Source organism: Capra hircus, chromosome 20 (assembly GCF_001704415.2).
Source record: "Capra hircus breed San Clemente chromosome 20, ASM170441v1, whole genome shotgun sequence".
Classification (NCBI taxonomy): domain Eukaryota; kingdom Metazoa; phylum Chordata; class Mammalia; order Artiodactyla; family Bovidae; genus Capra; species Capra hircus.
Window position 1 is genome coordinate 16880796 of NC_030827.1, and position 21534 is coordinate 16902329.

The 21534-nt window shown below is 35.6% G+C and overlaps 1 protein-coding gene across 3 annotated transcripts in view; it reads right to left on the bottom strand.

Moving 5' to 3' along the window:
• The window catches only part of IPO11 (importin 11), a 190186-nt gene that overhangs the window by 82088 nt on the left and 86564 nt on the right, over positions 1-21534 (bottom strand). For all 3 annotated transcript variants that reach the window (XM_005694660.2, XM_005694661.3, XM_013972789.2), the window contains exons 20-24: positions 20578-20691; positions 12813-12928; positions 5943-6019; positions 1970-2049; positions 1464-1544 (exon numbers count right to left, since the gene is read on the bottom strand). In XM_005694660.2, the coding sequence (XP_005694717.1) occupies positions 1464-1544; positions 1970-2049; positions 5943-6019; positions 12813-12928; positions 20578-20691 (468 nt within the window). The remainder of the gene's footprint in view (positions 1-1463; positions 1545-1969; positions 2050-5942; positions 6020-12812; positions 12929-20577; positions 20692-21534) is intronic.

Below are 21534 nucleotides of genomic sequence, written 5' to 3' on the forward strand. Positions count from 1 at the left end.
TTGAAGACTGGAGGAGAAGGGGACGGCAGAGGATGAGATGGCTGGATGGGATCACCGACTCAATGGACCCGAGTTTGAGTAAGCTCAGGGAGTTAGTGATGGACAGGGAGGCCTAGTGTGCTGTAGTCCATGGGGTCACAAAGAGTCAGACATAACTGAGTGACTGAACTGAACTGACCCACATGGTGAAAATGAATAATCAGCAGTGATAGTAAATGCAGCCATTTGAAAATCAAATTAACATGCATATTAACACAGATATCTGCAGCTTTATACGAGCATATAAGTGTGTAATAAATGTCTGAAGAACAGCACATTAAACAGTGTGATGCTTGAATATGTTCCAATGGTTGGTTAACATGAAAGAAGACTTTACTATCTATACAAACTAATACCCACTTAGTTTCCTGAAATATACTATGGATTGCTGCTTTGATTACTGTGGTTAATGCATTTCTAACGATGAACCTTTAGGGGAAAACACATTTTCATTTCACTGGGAGGAAATCAAATAGCTTTTAGGATCTAAAGCCAGGACTTTCACACACAAAAAACGCTACTTGGCTATGTTATAATAACACCTCTTCAGCTCTCATATCTGACTTAAAACATAGCTAAGAAATTAGAAACAAAAAATAGATGCTTTTAACAAGTACACCTTCTCAGAAAGTACCATACAAAGTAAGTGTGTGTGAACCACATATATACATGTAAAGATATATTAACATATATTTAAAATATTTATATCTAAGTATATACATTTGATATAATTTATATCTTTAATATGTAGATGTATATATAACTTGAGCCTGTTCTTAATTATACACAACTATATACAATATATTAGAGATATAGTGATTCCATAAAGATATAATACATAAAAATTAACTCATAGCCTATCAGGTTTTTTTTTTTTTTAATGGGGATATAACTAACATATAACACTATATTGGCTTCAGGTATACAACATAATGATGTGACATTGGTTCTTTGTTATACACAATTCATACAAACTTGGTATTCTAAATTCAACAGATAATCTAAATTAAAAGTACCAAATTATAGTGGGATACTGTGTCCCAAAAGCAGGTGAACTAACTGGACAGGTGAGAAGTATCAGACATCACCGCGCTCTGGGTAATTTGTAAGTTTTTAAAGCCTTATTACACAAAGTGAAGTCTCAGGATAGGGGCGGGGGAGACTCTGGGGACTCATCAGCAGACACTTTGTTAGAAATGTGAAATCTGCATTTTAACAACATCTTCAGGTGACTTATATGCACAATCAGATTTCCAATCTCTAGTCCAGAAGTATTAACACCAATTTAATACTGCTAAAAGAAAATACTCTGTCTAGAATTACTCTTCCCCTTCTTGTCAATCATCCAAACCCAAATGAAGGTCTAATCTCACAAAATACAGAGGGAAAACTTAAAACAATATTCATTAGAAAGATGACAGTACCTTCAGCACTTGAACTTGACCATCTGTAGTAATTTCCTTTAGTAGTTCACAAAAGGACTGACATAGACCTACTGCATAGGTCTGAAATGCAATGAAAAGTCAAATTATACATATGAATATATCTGTGATATCAAAAAAGGCAAAATATTGAATTGGGGACTCATAATCTATTTGAGTATTAGATACTAAAGCTCTAAGTATATAAAATTTCAATTAAAACTCTGTAGGAAAGGTTTAAGAGATAAAAATACAGTTTACTCCTATTCTAATTTTTGTAGCAATGTAAGGATATATTTATATGTAGAGCATATTTTCTGTGTTAAATAATGCAATTCATGGAACTGCATCACATCTGCAGTGGGCAGTGCTTATGACAATCCCCCCAACCAAAGTAATATCAATCTTTTAAACTTTGAAAAAGCTTCAAAATAAGATCTCTGATTTCAAAGAGGACACAATCAAATAATAACTATATAAATTCTAACAATGCAAAAGCTACAACATACCTGTAAAAATTCAGTTGATGATAAAAAGATATAACCATTGATGATCTTAAAGCAGGTTCTGACACTTTCTGAACTTAGTTCTGCCAAAATAATAATAATAAAGAACAAAGTAATTAATTTTCAAAATCAGTTTAAATGAAGCAATTCACTTAAAGCTAAGCTACATGCCCTTCTTTATAAATCTTTTCTGAATGCTATTCTGACTGCTAGTATATCAATATCCATCTAAAAACTGGCATTAACCTGTAACTTAATGCTTTCCATATACTTCCCATTACTTAAAACAACTTAGAAAACACTAAGCTCCCTTTTCTTTCCTTTCAGAAAATAACCTCATAATCCAACCTTTCATTTCAAATTAAATTTCTAGTACCAGCATGACAAACTGCATGTAACTGAATCATTTTACCATCATATTTTGACATCTGCTTAAATGGGTTCATTCAATCAGCATTTACTGAGTGTCTACTGTGCTGGCATTGAACATGTAACCCTACTTAAAAGAGTGCCTGTTATACTTTGAAAATTATAATTCCCAATTCCTGGGCTTTGTTATTCAAATCCACTCCCCCATGAAAAACCTACACATAGAAAATGTTCTTAAAAGTATTATTACCAGAATAGTATAGGAAAATAATATTGTTTTTAGGTATTCCTTTCAAAGTGCAAAGCAAAAAACCATTTTGTTAAAATTGAGTATGATCAAATGTTTATGCAGCGCTATTTTACATGTCTTATCACAAACAATAATGATAAAACAAATTATAGATTATTTGTATTAATTATACAAATCAAAACATGATCCCAACATATCATCTATACCTAAAACTTTTCATTTTGTATTGCTACTATTTTAGAAATCATATGCACTTCCAATAGGACAGAATGAAAAATGTTTCCCAGCAAAAGTGTAGGCTCTGGGTTCTTACGTAACTCATATCCTAGCAAAGTGAGAAGATATTCTGTTTAGATGAGAATGACCCATAAAAGATGCTTGCTCCTTGGAAGAAAACCTATGACCAACCTAGAGAACAAATTAAAAAGCAGCGATGTATCTTTGCCAACAAAGATCCATCTAGTCAAAGCTATGGTTTTTCTAGTACTCATGTATAGATGTTAAGAGTTGGACTATAAAGAAAGCTGAGCGCAGAAGAATTGATGCTTTTGAACTGTGGTGTTGGAGAAGACTCTTAAGAGTCCCTTGGACTGCAAGGAGATCCAACCAGTCAATCTTAAAGGAAATCAGTCCTGAATATACATTGGAAGGACTGATGCTAAAGCTGAAACTACAATACTTGGTTACCTGACACAAAGAACTGACTCATTGGGAAAGATCCTGATGCTGGGAAAGACTGAAGGCAGGAGAAGGGGACAAGAGAGGATGAGACGGTTGGATGGCATCACTGACTCCTTGGACATGAGTTTAAGCAAGCTCTGTGAGTTGGTGATAGACAAGGAAGCCTAGCGTGCTATAGTCTATGGGGTTGCAAAGAGTCAGACATGACTGAGTGACTGAACTGAACCCACCTATATTTTCAACAGTAGATGAAAAATATACCCCAAATTCAAAATGTTTCAAAGGAATTACTTTGTATATTTTAGGATTTAATATATCAGTTAAAATCAGAATGTAGAGGGGACAGAGACTAACCAACTCATTATCATGCTAAGCAAAGGCAGAAATAACAAAGGCTGTCACCTAAATATATGAAAGTGTTCGTGTCTCAGTCGTGGGTTCTTTGCAAGCCCACAGACTATAGCCTGCCAGGCTCCTCAGTCCATGGGCAAGAACACTGGAGTAGTTTGCCAATGCCGTTTCCAGGGATCTATGGGCCCAGGAATCGAACCCGGGTCTTCTGCGTTGCAGCCAGATTCTTTACTATCTGAGCCACCAGGGAAGACGTTTCACAACAGAAGACAAAATGTCAGGATAAAAGAATGGACAATTATATTGGATAAAGTCATCCTTATGAAAACTTCACACTGTCCTTTTCTCCTTAAGGAGCAAGTCTAGTCAAGTCTGAACTTGGGCACATTGTTTAACAGACAAACAATGAACAGAAAACTACTTGGCAACCACTGTGATAAATATCACAGCAGGGTCTACACTTAAATAAGAAATCACAATGGTTACATTCCAGGTAGGTCACCAAGTATAATTTATAAATCACTGCCATCTAAAATTTTACCAAGGTCTATGAAGAAGAAAACAATATTTAAAAAAGATTTGATTTTGAAAACCACAGTTTCCATCTCTTCTCACAGATATCTTAAAAGCTATTTCTAGATAAATATATACAAGCAAATAGCAATTAGGTCACTTTATACTGTTTTCCATGCCTCCATCAAGCCAAGTACAGCTTATACTAAGGAATGCTATCTTAAACAAATACTACATAGTAATAGTAAAAAAAAAATAGCCCTAAAATTAATAAATTTATCTTAAAGTATACTGAACACTGTTCATTGTTATCTATGAGTTCCTAGTAAAACTCTGATTAAAAAAAAGTTATTGTTAAAGCGTCTGCCTGCAATGTGGGAGACCTGGGTTCGATCCCTGGGTCAGGAAGATCCCCAGAGAAGGAAATGGCAACCCACTCCAGTATTCTTGCCTGGAGAATCCCATGGACGGAGGAGCTTGGTGGGCTACAGTCCACGGGTTGCAAAGAGTCAGACACGACTGAGCGACTTCACTTTCACTTTCTTTCTGGTCCAAACAGCAAGAGGAGTTGACCATGCAATAGACCTGCATTTATTTTCAGACTGTGAATAATTTAATTCAAATGTTCTCAACCATGGGCAATTTTGCCCTCTAGGGGACATATGGCCATGTCTGGAAACTTTGGCTGTTAAAACTAGGATCCAGTGGGTTGTAAGGATGCTATTAAATGTCTTACAATGCACTAGATTCCTCAAAAGAAAGGAGTTAAAAGACACTTCGTTGGGTAAGTATTAAAGACTGGGAACTCGGAACGGAATAAACATAAACAATTTTTACATTTTGTAAATAAACAATGTTTCTAAATGGCAGTAGTTTGCAGACCGAAAAAGAATCAAAAGGCCAGTAAATAGCACTATATACAACTCTTAAATAGTCTATACGAGTTAAATGTGAATCTGCATGGTAAAAATTACACACAAAGTAACTCTACAGACAGTAATTTTTTATAAATTTAAGATATCACATACTTGTGAATGGTAGCCAATATGCAGCAGACAAGCATTGGCTTTCTATGGTTAAGCATCATCAGAATACATGTTCACGTTCAGAAAGGAATCAAACTACCTATCATCATGGTAGCTAACAGAGACTAAAGAGCCTAACCCTAGCACAGTGTCTAGTTCTCTGATGCTACATGTCAAACGTGTTGCTTCAAAACATTAAGCTTCCAGGGACTTCCCTGGTGGCCCAGTGGTTAAGAATCCACCTTGCAATGCAGAGGCAGAGAGTTCAATCCCTGGTCAGGGAACTAAGATCCCACATGCCTCAGAGCAACCTACGCGCCACAACAAAAGATCCCACAAGACGTGATGAAAATCACACAGTGCAGACCCTGCGTGCCACATCTAAGACCCAACAACTAACCCTGACCTGAATGAATAAAGAGCTTTTAAAAAAGAAAATTAAGCTTCCTTATTTCAAGCCCATACATAAAAAATACCTCAACAAACAATAAATGCTTTTCTAATATTTAATCATCTTTATTTTGGTGGTTCCTTAGCTAAATCAGAAGTATGTATAGAGCTCATTTATGAAAAACTGATAGCATGAAATGACTTTTCAATTAAGTAAATTTAGTGTTTGCTCTTTAATACACAGAAATAGTTCTAAAAAGTATACTGTAGGAAAAAAATTCAGAAACTATTAAAATACTACCCAACTTATTTCTTAAAATCAAAGGTTTATTAAAAATGGAAGGTATAATTCACAGCTGCCTGTAGAACAGTAGTAATTTTATGCTTTAAAACTTACCTAGAAGTGGTGACATATTCTGAAATATACGAAGCAACTCTGGTGTAATACATGGGCTGTTTTCCAAAGTCACTAACCTGGGGGGGGGAGGGGGGAAGAAAGACGATTAAATCACCTTTCACAGCCTTTAAAGCTATTAACAATACAACTTAAGTATTTAAAAAACTGTCCCATTTAAAGGAAGAAAGCAAAATAGACAATACAGAAAAAAAAATTTTTTTTTAAAAAGGTACTACTCAGTCTTTTGTGGTGAAACACCAAACCTCTCCTCCATACAAAATACAGAAATTAATTCCAGGATTTATATGAGAAAAGTAAGGTTTTACAAGAGGTCAGAAGATTTTTATGGCATTAGATTAGAAAAAGTCTAGAAAAAGACTGATAAATATAACTACACTAAAGTTAACAACTATTATGTACCAAAAGCTGTCTCAAAAAAAGTTAAAACATAAAAGTTACATACTGCGAGATTATTTTCAATATATATGCTTGACAAGGGAATGATATTTTTTTAAAAAAGTCAAGAGAAAAGTGGACAGAACACATGAACAAATATTTAACACAGGATACAATGGCTGACAATAAACCCAACCATAAAATACATAAAGATATCTAGCTAGTAATTAAGAAAATATAAATTATAACCAAAACAAGGCATAATTTTACCCCATCACTCAGCAAAGTATGACATACCATGTACTGTCAAAGCTATAAAGCAGTGACGTGCACACTGCTGACAGCAATGCAAGCTGATATAATCACTTCGGGAAACAGCTATTATCCAGTGACACTGAATATGCATATGTGTATATAGCTATGACCTGGAACTATTTCTAGGCAGAAAGGTATACTAGGGCATATGGTCTTATACATTTGCTCCAGGAGCCAGGCACAAGAATGTTCAGAGATGCATTATTTGAACATCAAACAAAGTGGCAAATGAGTAAGTGAATCGTTACAGTCACACCACTAGGCTCATCACTATGGATCAATCTCAAAACAGGAAGCAAAAGAACCAAGTTAGAACATACGTGATACAATTCATAAAAAGTTAGAATATACTGTTTAGAGATACACACATGTATGTGATTTTTAAAATATAAATACACAAGAAAGAAAATCAAGAAATGAAAACAAAAAAATTGGTACAATGGGTTATCCCAGCATGGAACAAACTAGCCATAACATGGTCTTCACAGATATTCTCACTATTCTATTTCTTACCCAGAGTATGGAAAATGAGTTTTCGTTTTATGTAAGTTAGAAATAATTATAAACAACATGCCCGCAAAATATTTCACAAATGTTAAATGTCAAAATCAGGTAATCTAGGCAGGGGATTACACAGGGAAAACCAGGTACCCCCAAATGAAGTACTTCTCAACAGCACAAGGAATGATATCTTTGGACACCTTACCTTGATCAATAGTAACAGGATTTTAAAGAGAAAAGACAAATACCATATGATATCATTTACACATGGAATCTAAAGTATGGTACAAATAAACCTATCTACAAACAGAAATAGACCCAGACACAGAGAACAGGCTTGTGGTTCCCAAGGGGGAGGGAGAGAGGAGGGAAATGGACTGGGAATTTGGGGTTAAATTTGCATTTAAGTAGATGCAAGCTATCACATACAGAACGGATAAACAAGGTCCTACTGTATAGCACAGGGCACTATACTCAACATCCTGGGATAAACCATAATGGAAAAGAATATAAAAAAGACTGTATGTATGTGTATAACTGAGTCACTCTAGTGTATGGAAGATATTAACACAACACTGTAAATCAACTATATGTTAATAAAAAACCAGTTTAAAAAAAAATAACAGGATTTCATTTTTAAAGAATAAAATTTCAAGTAAGGTTAAAAAAAAATCCTATTCATCTTTAAAATAACCATGAAACCAAAAGAAAAACTCCACTCCAGTCCTGAGGTTTCACTGAGAAAAACATTGGAGGGCATATTCTAAATGCTAGAAGACGTTTAAAAACACTCTTTGACTCAACAGATCCAAAAAAGAGTCTATCTGAAGCTTGCTCTTTCCCTTCCACTATCATTACTTAAGTGACAACGCCACTCAAGTCACTGCCACTCTCACTTCCTAAGGTAGTTTCCATAGTACAAACTGCGCTATTCCAAAGAGGGAAAAGATGTGAAGAATCGAAACTACTTAAAAATACAGGTACATGATTTATAATTTCATATTAAAAAATGAAGACTTGGAAAGGAGAGCAAGTGAGAAAAAGTCAAAACACTATAAATTCTTTACCATCAAGGAAAAGTTAACTACTTTGATGAATAATTAGACAAAGATGTATGTACCTATATCTTTGCAGAGAGAAATTGAAACTTAATGTTAACCTTCCAAAAAATGTTCAAAAGAGAGGGCATAAAGTAAAAAAGATATATCAATTCAACAAATAAACATACGACTATAAAAATTCTTTTGAAGTAAAGCATCCCTGGTTAGGTTAAAATATAAAATTTTAAGATTTGCTCTGTATAGGAACATAACTAAATTTCAAATAAAAAAGCTAAAATGTAAGAGATGAACATAGATTGTTGGGTCAAATCTAAACAAAACAGGGCTTCCCTGGTGGCTCAGTGGTAAAGACTCTGCAGGCCAATGCAGGAGACACGGGTTTGATCCCTGATCTAGGAAGACCCCCCCATGCCAAGGAACAACTAAGCCCTTGCTCCACAACTACTGAGCCTGTGCTCCAGAGCCTGGGAGCTGCAACTACTGAAGCCTGTGTGCCCAGAGCCTGTGCTCCGCAGCAAGAGAAGCCCACCTACTCCAACTACAGAGCAGCCCCACTCACCTCAACTAGAAAAAAGCCCATGCAGCAACAAAGATTCAGCAAGCCAAAACTAAAATAAAGATTTTAATCTAAATGAAACAAACCATACAATATTAATATAAGATTAAATTTAAATGCAAAAGAATTTAAACACCATACACATGTATTACATCACGTTGCTTCATAAAAAATTTTAAATATATTTTATTTCTTAAATCTTATAACACCATATAAAAGTATCAAAATTTTGTGCAGTGACTATTTTGTTTAACTTACAGTTCAAAAATGCTAGAAATGAAAAGGGGCACTCACATGAAGAAAACTGAATGGGATATTTTAATAGATCAGTGTCAGGATAAAAAACCAAAATAATGTGAACAAACAATCTACAAGTTAAAAAGAATAGTTATCATAGATATTCATGAAAGTCTGCATCTTCGATACTATCATTACTATTTATGTGAATATATTACTATAATAAGTCATTAAAATTCAAATTAAATTTTAAAACCTTGTACAAGTGGTATGTTATATTTACAATGCAATAAATCCAGGGCTAAATCATTTACTTTAATATCAGCAAAAAAAATAACAATGTTGGGTCAAAGAACTCATGAGGGGAAAAAAAAAAAATCACATAATCAATCTGAAGAATTTCATTTTGCATATAACAAATAACAACTTATACCTCCCTATCAGTTCAAATTTCTATTGCCCAAGGTAACTTTTATACTTTGTCCCCACAAATCTTTCTCATCTTATTAAATGCTCCCATTCCAGCCCATAACACTCAGTTGATAACTATCCTTCATATTTCGTTGAGAAAACAGAAGTTATGAGATGGAATATCCTCCCATCTTATTCTACTACAATACAGAAATCTCTCTCTGTCTCCAGTTAAAATAGATGAAATATCCCTGCTATCTAAAGGAGAAAAAAGAAAAAAAAAAAAACCTCCATTCACGCTGAATCCCATCCCTTCTTGCCTCCCTCAATTATCTCACTCTCAAGCCTCATCATACATCCAGATCGTCATTCCTACACTGGCCAACTGTTGCCCAACTTCAACATCCTCTTCATAGCAGAAGCTCTCCAACAGCTTGTCAATGCTCGTAGGCTGCACTTAACTCCAAGTTAGTCTTCAGTCTACTCTCTTCCTCCTCCTGTTCTCACAACTCCACTGAAACCCCTCCTATCATCTCCCTTCAGTCCTTACTATGGACTACTCTTACTGTGACAATCGGCAACATCTGACATAACTAACCATTCCCTCCTTTAAGAAATATTCTCTCTCGGCTTGGTTTTCCTCGCTTCTCACGCGACCTCAAAATTTCTTCTTCAGGATTCCGCCCAGAACACTATGTTCTCTATCTGCCCTTTTCTTCCGAGGCAACCTCACCAATTCTCAGACTTTATAAATCATATACATCATGTGCTAACCACTTTACAAATAGCATCTCATGCTCACACAACCAAGTGAGGTAGAAATTATTTTTCCTCATTTCACAGATAAGAAAAGATGTAATCATCAGAACATGATTGCAAACCTAATGCTGTGGTATATACATGGGACTGCCTACCTGTGTTCCAAATAGAGGAGTTTGGAATACTGATTCCAAACAGGAGTTCTAGCCCCCTAAGAAAATCACATTAAGAAATGTGTACTTTGATTCTTTAAAGTATCTTAGCATTAGTAAATATGATAAACGTTTAAAATGCATCCTAATGATTTAATTTTGTTTATATACAATGAAAGGCTAGAAAAAATTACCAGTAGTAGAGCAATGCATTCCTTAATATATAATCCTTAAAAAATGTGTACACCTTTCACTAACACATTAATATACTAGATCTGTAATTGCACTGATAAACATATGAGTCTACCTCTTTACTATAATATTTTTCATTTTCTGATAAATTATATGGACTTCCCTGGTGTGTGTGTGTGTATATATATATATATACATATGTTTACAGAAAAGAATCTATTTGCCAGAGATTACTGTTTTAATTTGCAATACAGAGTAGGAGTTGGCAAACTATAGCTCATGGGCCAAATCCAGTCCACACCCTATTTTTATAAATGATGTCTTATTGGAGCACAGCTGAAACCATTTGTATACATACTGACTATGACTGCTCTGACACTGCAACAACAGAGCTGAATCTCTGGGACCGAAATTCCAAAGCCTAGGAAGCCTACCATCTGCTCCTTTATAGGAAAAGTTCGCCAACCTCTGATCTAGAGTAACCCACGCTGTACAAATAAAAATAAACGAATATAAAAGGCCCCAACACATGCTAGTTCACAATCAAACCATCCAGAAGTCATTTTAATTCAAACAATATAACCTAGAAAATATAAGAAACACAAATTGCAAATTAGTAAGTATCTACCTAGTTATGTTTTTCAATTGTTCATCTAGTATTCTGATTTGTTGTTGCTGTTGTTTACAGACCGTTCATTCAGCATTTGCACCAAAAACAATTTCTAAGAATCAAAAAACTGTTCACTCCTAAACATCCAAGGAAAACTGAAGGAAGGAAGAGAAGGAGACGGGGAGCAGTGACGGAGGGAGACACCGCAAATGTTTGCTCCATGTTTACTTTCTTTGACTTGCTTCTTTAAATTCCAATACTAGGTTTTTTATATTGGAGTTTTAAAAGCTTTCCTGCATTGGTAACTGCACCTTAGTAGATTTGCCCCAAAGAAAACTGCTGCCATCAGTAAGATGAAGCAAAAAGATTTCTAGTGAATGCTCAGTCTGTGTTTCAGTTCAGTTCAGTTCAGTTGCTCAGTTGTGTCCGACTCTTTGCAACCCCATGAATCGCAGCACGCCAGGCCTCCCTGTCCATCACCAACTCTTGGAATTCACTCAAATTCACGTCCTTTGAGTCGGTGACACCATCCAGCCATCTCATCCTCTGTCGTCCCCTTCTCCTCCTGCGTCCAATCCCTCCCAACATCAGAGTCTTTTCCAATGAGTCAACTCTTTGCATAAGGTGGCCAAAGTACTGGAGTTTCAGCTTTAGCATCAGTCCTTCCAAAGAAATCCCAGGGCTGATCTCCTTCAGAATGGACTGGTTGGATCTCCTTGCAGTCCAAGGGACTCTCAAGAGTCTTCTCCAACACCACAGTTCAAAAGCATCAATTCTTCGGCCCTCAGCTTTCTTCACAGTCCAACTCTCACATCCATATATGACTGACTACTGGAAAAACCATAGCCTTGACTAGACGGACCTTTGTTGGGAAAGCAGTATCTCTGCTTTTGAATATACTATCTAGGTTAGTCATAACTTTCCTTCCAAGGAGTAAGCATCTTTTAATTTCATGGCTGCAGTCACCATCTGCAGTGATTTTGGAGCCCAGAAAAATAAAGTCTGACACTGTTTCCACTGTTTCCCCATCTATTTCCCATGAAGTGATGGGACCGGATGCCATGATCTTCATTTTCTGAATGTTGAGCTTTAAGCCAACTTTTTCACTCTCCTCTTTCACTTTCATCAAGTTAACCTCAATTTATTCATTACATAATTTGTAGCTCTGACATGCCACAGAAACAGAGTTCAATTGTTTTTCACTGCTTAATGCTATATACTACTATACTCAGTAAAATAGTAAGTCAAGACTAAGTAGCATTAATATTTGGGGCTGAGGTATTTTACCCCAGTATTTACTGAGTAAAGCAGCAAGAAGTTGAAAGTAATTCAATAACCCCCAAAACATCCCATTTAACAGTGTGGAGGTTTTTATGTCAATTTTTAGTTTTGGTCAAGATTCCTCATTTCACATTCCAAATTCCAGAAGATGAAATGCAGCTGAGTCCTTACTGAAACATCCTCTCTAACTTTTACTATCACGAGCCTACAATGAGCGACAGATGCCAAGAAAAGCGGGAGTTACTGTGTCACCCAGTTCAGGGAAACTGACTTTATGTTTTTGTTTTTAAATGCTGAGCTTTTAAACCCTGTTACATGACCTCTGCTTTAATGGTATGAGTAAGGAAGGCCAGGAAAAAAAAATAAATAAGATTCACAGTATCAAGTTTTTCCTCTTACCATAATTCTAAACCATCTTCCAGAAGATAAACATGTGGAGGCTGGGAAACATCTGTACTCAGTTGAATAACTGGGAGCAGGAAAGGGTACAGGTTCTTGCTGTCTGCTCCTAATCCCTATGGGAAGTATAAATAAAACTTAACACAGATAATCTAAGGTCCCGCCTCCCACCAAAAAATCACCTATCATATTAAAAAGCCCTAAAACCAATTTATAAAAACTCAATCAATCAGATTTTAAAAGGATGATTCTAATCATAAGCATTATTAAAACAAAATTAGTTCTGTTTACAATTGGAAATCGGTAGTAAAAAAATATTCAATTGCCTAATGGTAGTAAAAGCATATACATCAAGGTTACAAATATATGTTCATTTTAAGAGATTTTTCATACACATATTTATTTTCCCTTCCATGATGACTGAAGACGTGTAAACAGTGATGCGTTAAATTCTACAAATTATCCCAACTAAATAACTAAGTTAAAAAGAACCTAATTTAAATGTTCAACAGCTAAGATAACTACATTATAATATTTTCATATTCTAGAATACTCAGGAGCCATGAAAAAGGATTAGGCATGGAATGAAAACAATTTCAAAAATAATGAAAAATTGGGATTAAAAAGAAGGGTGTGTAACACTTTCACAAGCCAAACAAGTTTTTTAATAGCTATCTATCTGACATGAACATATACACATAAAAAAGTTTCTTGGGAGCAAACAGAAAAACCTGTTGACACTAGTTAAATACGGATGTTGGAAAAGGATGTTGGGAGGGGTAAAAGGAGTTTTTTTTTTTAATGTGTGCATTTTTTAAAGATGAATTTATGCCAATTTTTTAATAAGTTAAGAAAACAAAGATGGAGGAAGAAGAGGGGGATTGTAACTTAAAATTCTAGTTTGACTAATTACTGTCTTATGGAGGTTGACTCAGTGCGTCACACTAAATCTAAGCACTTTGAAAGGAACGTAAGAGGATAGAGAATCAATTTCTAACTCATAATCTCTACAATCCAATAAGCAAAGAATGGAAACCAAACAAACTATCAAACATCTCCTCACTTAGAAAATAATTCAGTTGTCAATACAATATATAATTACAAAGCAACAAAATGTATATGAATGCCTCTTTCAATGACACACACATATATATAAAGTCAAAATTTTATTAGCAGAATATAGATACTTCAGTGGAAATACACTAGGTTTATTCTTAAATACATTAAGTTGGGCCTTTCTACTATGCAAGGGTTGATAGACTTTATTAAAGATTTTTCCAAAGAAGAGATTTATAAAAATGTCACATTTAATAAAGCAGTAAACTTGGCCTTAAAATTCAGTTAAATTTCACTCTCCACACCTCAAATCTTAACAGAACAAAAAAAGAAAAAAAATTAAGGAAAATTAATCAAGTTCATTTTTTAATATCAATAGACTTAATATTTCCTAGGAATGTTAGAATCTACTTACTTAGTGCAATTTTTAACGAGCACAAAATGTTAGCATTAGCAAAACTAAAGTAAGTAACTGTTAAACATAAAAGACTCTCTCAGTTAAAGCTTCAAGAAATTTAGCCTTGTAGTCTAGTGGGTTGAAGAATGTGTCAGAATGCGTCAGATATGCAGCTTTAAGTAAATTTGAACACTTTCGATCCACAACTGTAACTATAAAACAATGTCTACAATTCTGTGAAATAATTACAATTATAGTTACAGTTAAGCAGGGAGAAAAGAACAACACTCTCCAAAAAGTGGTATTTCTCAGGGTACTGTCTTTGGCTCTCTTCTCGTGTGCTTTGTACTTGCTGCTGCTGCTGCTAAGTCGCTTCAGTCATGTCTAACTCTGTGTGACCCCATAGACGGCAGCCCACCAGGCTCCGCCGTCCCTGGGATTTTCCAGGCAAGAATATAGAGTGGGTTGCCATTGTACTTGCTGATAATGTCCAAATCTATTATCTCCAATCCAAACTTTTGAACTCCAGACACTCCTTATCACACAGGAAATCATGAACCAGAAGGCATCTCAAACTCTCAAGTAAATCACTGAACCAACCCACTATCTTCCTAAAATATAGCTCCTGTTCCTGCATTTCCTAACTCAAGTGACATGAACCACTGTCTACAGAGCAAAAAATTATACCACAACTACCTTTTGTGCTTCTTCCTCCTCACCCCAAATCTAAGCAATCCTTAATTCTATCTCAAATTTTCCCCCTTCTTTCCATGGCTTTACTTCACATCATCGTCCCTTTCACAGTTAACAGAAGAGCTTCCCAACTATTTGACCTTAGTTTTACTCCATTCCAAACCAGTGTCCCCACTGGTGCACTGATTACCTTTCTAAAATACAAATGATAACACATCTTCCTCTGAACTTCAAGATACCTTCTTTATGCTTTCCTAACCAGGCCCCAGGATTCCCTCGTGGCTCAGTGGTGAAGAACCTTCCTACGGATGCAGGAGACTTGGGTTTGATCCCTGGGTCAGGAAGATCCTCCGGAGAAGAAAGTGGCAATCCATTCCAGTATTCTTGCCTGGGAAATCCCAAGAAGAGAGGAGCCTGGCAGGCTATAGTCCATGGGGTTGTAAGAATCAGACATGACTTAGCAACCAAGCAATAAGAACTGGCCCTTACACCCAACTGTGATACTCAGTGCTGCAGCTATACAAAATGACTCTGTATTAAAACTCACTATGCTAGCATCTGGTGAATGCTGATGGATTTAACACATGCATTTACTACTGTGCTCTCCCAAGATTCACTAAAAGGATATACGAGTATGTGTTTTTAAAGACCTAGATCTCTAAGTACAAAGACAGCTTAAGAAGAGATAAAAGCAACTTATTTTTGGAACCAGGAAAGAACGACTGATTTAGCAGACTCAGAAAACCAAAGCTCAAAGCCAGCAGTGAAAAAGGGCAAGAAACCACCTGATTTACACTACAGAAACTCCAAAAGACCTGGGAACTAACAGCACAAGGTATTTTGGAAAGGGAAGCTAAAGGGAAATATTAAAAGTAATAGGACCTGTAGAAGGTATTTTAAAAGACATTTGATGACAAGATCTCATCTTGTGCATAGTCAAACAACTGGCCCTCTTTAATCAGTACAGATTTGGCCATTTATTCTCATAAGGTATAAAACAAAGCATCTGAAGACAAGGAAACAATCAGGTAATCAAGACTAGGGATACTATATAAAACAGATATAATATAAAGGGCAAAAGACTGATGGATCTTTCAGTAAGGAAAGATCTCAGAATCATAGAACCAAAACATTTGTCCCATACAAAAAGAAAAGCTTCCAGCTAGACTATTCTAAAGAAAAAACCCACAATCACCAAGTTTCCCATATATATTCAATCCTTTTGATTAACTTTTTAGTGCCCACTCTAAAGTATAAAATTTATACAGGCAAAATATTGATACAGCTCTTGAAGTTGGGAAATGGTTACCTAAGGATTCATTATACTGTTCTTCCTTCTTTTGTGCATGCTTCAAAATTTCACAAGGAAAAAAAAAAGCAGGCAACCAATCACATCAACAGACATGATTGAAGGAAATAGAGACCACATACAGAGATAAAAGCTCAGAAAAGTGTCAATATCCTTATTAGAATAAAACACTGTATTCATGAAAACAAAAATGAAATAATTTTTCAACAATACAAATGATTGTATTTGTATACAAATGGCTGTATACAAATATAAAATGATTATTCAACAATACAAAAAAGAACTCCTCGAGTGGGGAGGGACAAAATAGGGTTATGGGATTAAGAGTCACAAACATGTATAAAATAATCAACAAGGATACATGACACAGCATGGAGAAATATAGCCATTATTTTGTAATAACTTCAAATGGAGTATAATCTATAAAAGTACTGAATTGATTATGTTGTAACCTGAAATTAATACTATAAATCAACTATACTTCAATTAAAAATAAATAAATAACATTTTAATTTTAAAAAAAAGTACTCATAGACATTAACAATCTTACAACAGGAAAGAAAAACTCAATAGAAAGACTGAAAGATAAAGCTCAAAAAATTCCCCAGAAAGTAGAACAAAAGGACAAAGAGAAGGAAAAGCAGAAGCGAACAGTAAGAAAAATCTAGGGCTGGGTCATTCATCTATCATCTGAGTTACAAGAAGTTCAGAAAGAGACAAAAGAAAAACACAAAGGTGTGTAAATAATCAACAGAATGTGATGAAGTTTTCTAGAACCCAAGAACATGTTTCCAGTTTGCAATATACATCAAGTGTCCAGAACAGTGAATGAAAATATACCCACATCATCATGAAATTGAAACACAGAGATCATATAAGTTGCCAAAGGGAAAGAAGAGATGACACATTCAAGAAACAAGAATTAAAATGGCTAAGGATTCCTCAGAGCAACTCCAGAAGCTAGAAGATGCACGAAAAATGCCTCTCAAGGGGTAAATTTAGAATTTTACACCCAGCCAAACTACTAGTCATCATGAAAACTTTAAGGCATTTTCACACATGCAAAATCTTGACAAAATTTACCCCCCAAGTACCTTTTGCAGAATGCCACAGACATTCGTGGGCCCCAGCAGAAAGAGGAAGTCATAACAAGGAAGAAGACAGGTACAGAAAACAGGCACCCTACAGAAAGGACAGGCAAGAAGAGCCCTTCTGATGACACTGAAAGGGGGCCCAGTTATCACAGCCACGGACAAGCATAGAGTAAAAACCAACGCATACTAACACGCGCATCAATTTTCCAGATCCCAAGATGATGAAAGTAATAAAGTACCTGATGCGTGTGAACATACTGAGGGAATGTTTAGGTAACAGGTGGACAGAATGGGTTCAGTTACATAGAAAGCTAAATGCAGCAGGCAGAATTCTAAGATGACCACCTATGATTCTTACCTTCATAACTTCAGTGTATACAGACCATTCCCCAGTTATTCAATCAAGTGCTAATTTAGATATTACTTTCCAGATATGACTAAGGTCTCAAACTGAATGATCTTATAATAAGAAAATTATATAGATTAGCCTGACCTAACCACATGAACCCTTTAAAAGAGTTTTCTTTAGCTAGTTGCATGAAAGAAAGTTAGAGATTCAAAACCTGAGGGGATTTGACAACCAAGAATTTCCCCACTGCTGACGATACTGATGGAAGGGGTCATGATTGAGGAATGTGGCTGGACTCTAGGGACCTGGAGGGCCTCCAAGGCTTCCCTGGTAGCTCAGTTGGTAAAGAATCTGCCTGCAATCCAAGAGACCCTGGTTTGATTCCTGGGTCAGGAAGATCCCCTGGAGAAGGGAATGGCTACTCACTCCAGTATTCTGGCCTGGAGAATTCCAAGGTAGCCTGGCAGCCTACAGTCCATGGGGTCAACTTTCACTTTCACTTTCAGCTGACAGCCAGCAAGTAATCTGGGATTTTAGTGCTACAGACCAAGAAACTAAATTCTGCCAACAAGCTGACTGTAAAGAAAAATTTTCCTCGAAGCCTCCAGGGGAGAACTTAGTCTGGCAGCATGTCAGACTATCAGACTGATTTCAGGCTATCAGACTGATTAAAGAGCACAAAATGGTGTGCTCGACCTCTGACCTACAGAACTATAAGGTATTTGGAATGCTGTTTTATTCCTTTACATCTGTGGTAATTTGCTGCATAGTAACGGGAAACATAATAAACTAAGCAAAGAAAATTATTAATACAGGAGTGGAGATTAGGTGGATGGTTATACAGGATAGAAAATTAGCTGTATATAATGATATACGACTTCAGCATTCTTTATATATGAACTCCATATATGTAGTCATACAAACACTAAATAGTGACCTAATTTAAATTATAATCTAACTATATTGGGAGGCTTGAAGGATAGGAGTCATACACAGGAAAATGAAAATTAAATCCTCATCTTCTATACAGGGAGGTCAAGAGATAATGATACACTATTTGGGTATCACCTCTGAAGGAAGACTTCTCTGAAGACCCATGTGAGGTCTTCAAGTCTGAGACAACCCACCAAGCGCCCCACAGCACCCTGTTCTTACTGCTAAAAGAGCACTTAGCTGTTCAGTCTTGCCCTAGACAACCACGTTCACAGAAAGCTTGTCCTATTCATTTCTGTTTCCCAGTGCCTAGTACCATGTACTGCATACTGCAGGTGTTCAAAACCATGTTCATCAAATAGATGAACACCTGCTTCCACCGAAGCCGAACTACTGCAGGAGAGAACGTTTATTTCCATTCATTATTATACTCCTCAGTCAGAGAGGCTACCAGTCTAGGTTCCTAGAATTTTAAAAAGGAAAACAAAAATAAAAACAAAAAAATACTTATACTAATATCTGTCTACTAAATTTAATAAATAAATACAAATGATAGTTGAAAGATGCAAGGATTTCCATGAAAGGAAAACTTACCAATATAACCCTAATAATTACATAACTTTATCGAATGACTGAAAAACTTATTTTAAGGTAGTCTCATTTTTAATGTTAAACACTGTATGTTTTCTCCAAGGACACATGATTACTTAGCTGAAAACTTGCAACACTGGCCTATACATATCAAGGGTGTCACAATTAAAGGAAAAGGTCCTATAGACTCCAAACATTTCCCACAAGTTCCTATAGCTTCCTAAGATTTCCTGAGGTAACATTGTTTGAAGAGCATACCTCCTTCACAAAAATCTCAAGTTGAGTCTAAAAACACATTTGGCAGAGATATAAGGCAAAAGACACGAGGATCCCTCTCTGTTCTGATGCCTACATGAACAATCTCAGACTAACTGCTAACCTTCTATTAGCCTTTGTATCCCCTTCTAATAAAGGGATATAATTTTTCAGGATAATCACAAGAATTAAAGGATAGACAAAAGTGCTTAAAAAAATTTTTTTTGTATCACTATCCATGTATCTAAAACTGTCTCAGATAGAAATTTATAACTATAAAACTCAACCATAAATATTTGGTGAAAGAAGTTTATGTTTCAAGGTGACTGAAAAAGGTTTTTTAAAAAAATAATAATAATATTAGTTTAACTTATTGGAACATTTTAGAGTACTAATTCTTAATTTTGAAAGAGATCTCCCCATTGGAAAAAACCTATCAACTTTTGCAGCAAGGGCAATAAAAGTCACTTGCACATCCCTACAGACAGATATTCTCATTAAGTGCTTCCCTCTCCATTCTCTTACCATCAGACCATAATCCACCCTAACAGTTCAAATGAGAACTGCAACTCCATCTCTCTCTCTCTGAAATTTTAGGGTTCTCTCAACTTAGCAGCAGCAGCAGCAGCAACCTGCTGCACATCCCCATACCTCAAAGTCAAGATATCGAATATCAAATTAACCCCTTCCCTCGAAGGCAACTCACCTGTTTTTCTGTCTTCCCAACATATGAAAGGAAAATTTTTACTTTAAATGAAAATGGAGAGTAAGTTTATACAGAAGAGCCCTGAATACCAAGGAAACTACATGCAAAAAACAACTGACTATAAAAATCACAAGTCTACCTTCTCTGGGGACAACCACCTCTAATGAAAGAAATTGTCTTTTAAACGTAGAGAATATTTTTTTAAATGTCAGAAAGTGCTCTTAGTAAATATAAAAAGTGTTTTTAAACTGTGTAGATCACACATGAGCAAGAAAAATGTAAGGTCTTTTACTGCCACTAACATCAATCACATGAAAATAGCAAAAAAAAATTAAAGGAGGAAAAAAAAAACTAAACTAGAAACTGTGGAGAGGGAACTTACCTGAACAAGATGAATAAGTGTCGTAAGAATAGCACATCTCAACATATTGTGCTCTTCACTCTGCTTCCAAAGAAGAGGCAAATACTGTACCAAACATCCTACATACGGTCGTATCTATCACAAGAGAAGCAGAGGAAGCAACAGAACTGTATTAGTAAAGAAAGCGACTTATTTCAGAAACACCGACAGACCTATTAGGTCACAGGTAGCAAACGGTTTACTGGATGTAACGTATTAAGTATATATCCTTTTAAAGAATTCGATAGTATATAGAGACACAGAGCTCCAGGGTAAATATTTTTAAATAATTATAAACAAGCAGCAAATTTATTGGCTGAAATAAAATTTAGGAATATAAAACAACATACTGACGCCAGTTATTTCTGTAAGAAACAACTTAATAAAAAATGCTGTTATATCCTGGTTCTGTTTAATGAAACAACTTATATAATTGGGAATTATAATGTTTTTAAAAGAGTCAGCATTTCCTCATTCATTCAACCATTACCAAATGGCATCTTTCAAATATCAGGCCTTGAAGACCAGCCACCAAAAAGCAGAGGATATAAAGGTAACCACATGAACCCTTAATCCTTTTCAAAGGATAAAACTGTTAACCCCAATATGGATTAACTTCACCAGTTTTAAAAAATATCCCCTACATCACACACACCAAGGCTTGATAGTGAGATTTTTGGAAAATAAAATGGAATCTGATTCCACACAGAACCTGGAAACTGCACTCCAGGTTTAGGCCTACAGTCACCCAGTATTTGGAACTGATCTGATGAGCGTACACAGATAAAACAAAACACCAGAGTTTCACAGTTGCAGTACTATCAATCCCAAGGACTAAAAATTAAAAATTTCTCCCATACATATGGCTGATTCACCTTGTTATACAGCAGAAACGAAGACAATATTGTAAAGCATTATACGCCAATAATTAAAACAAAA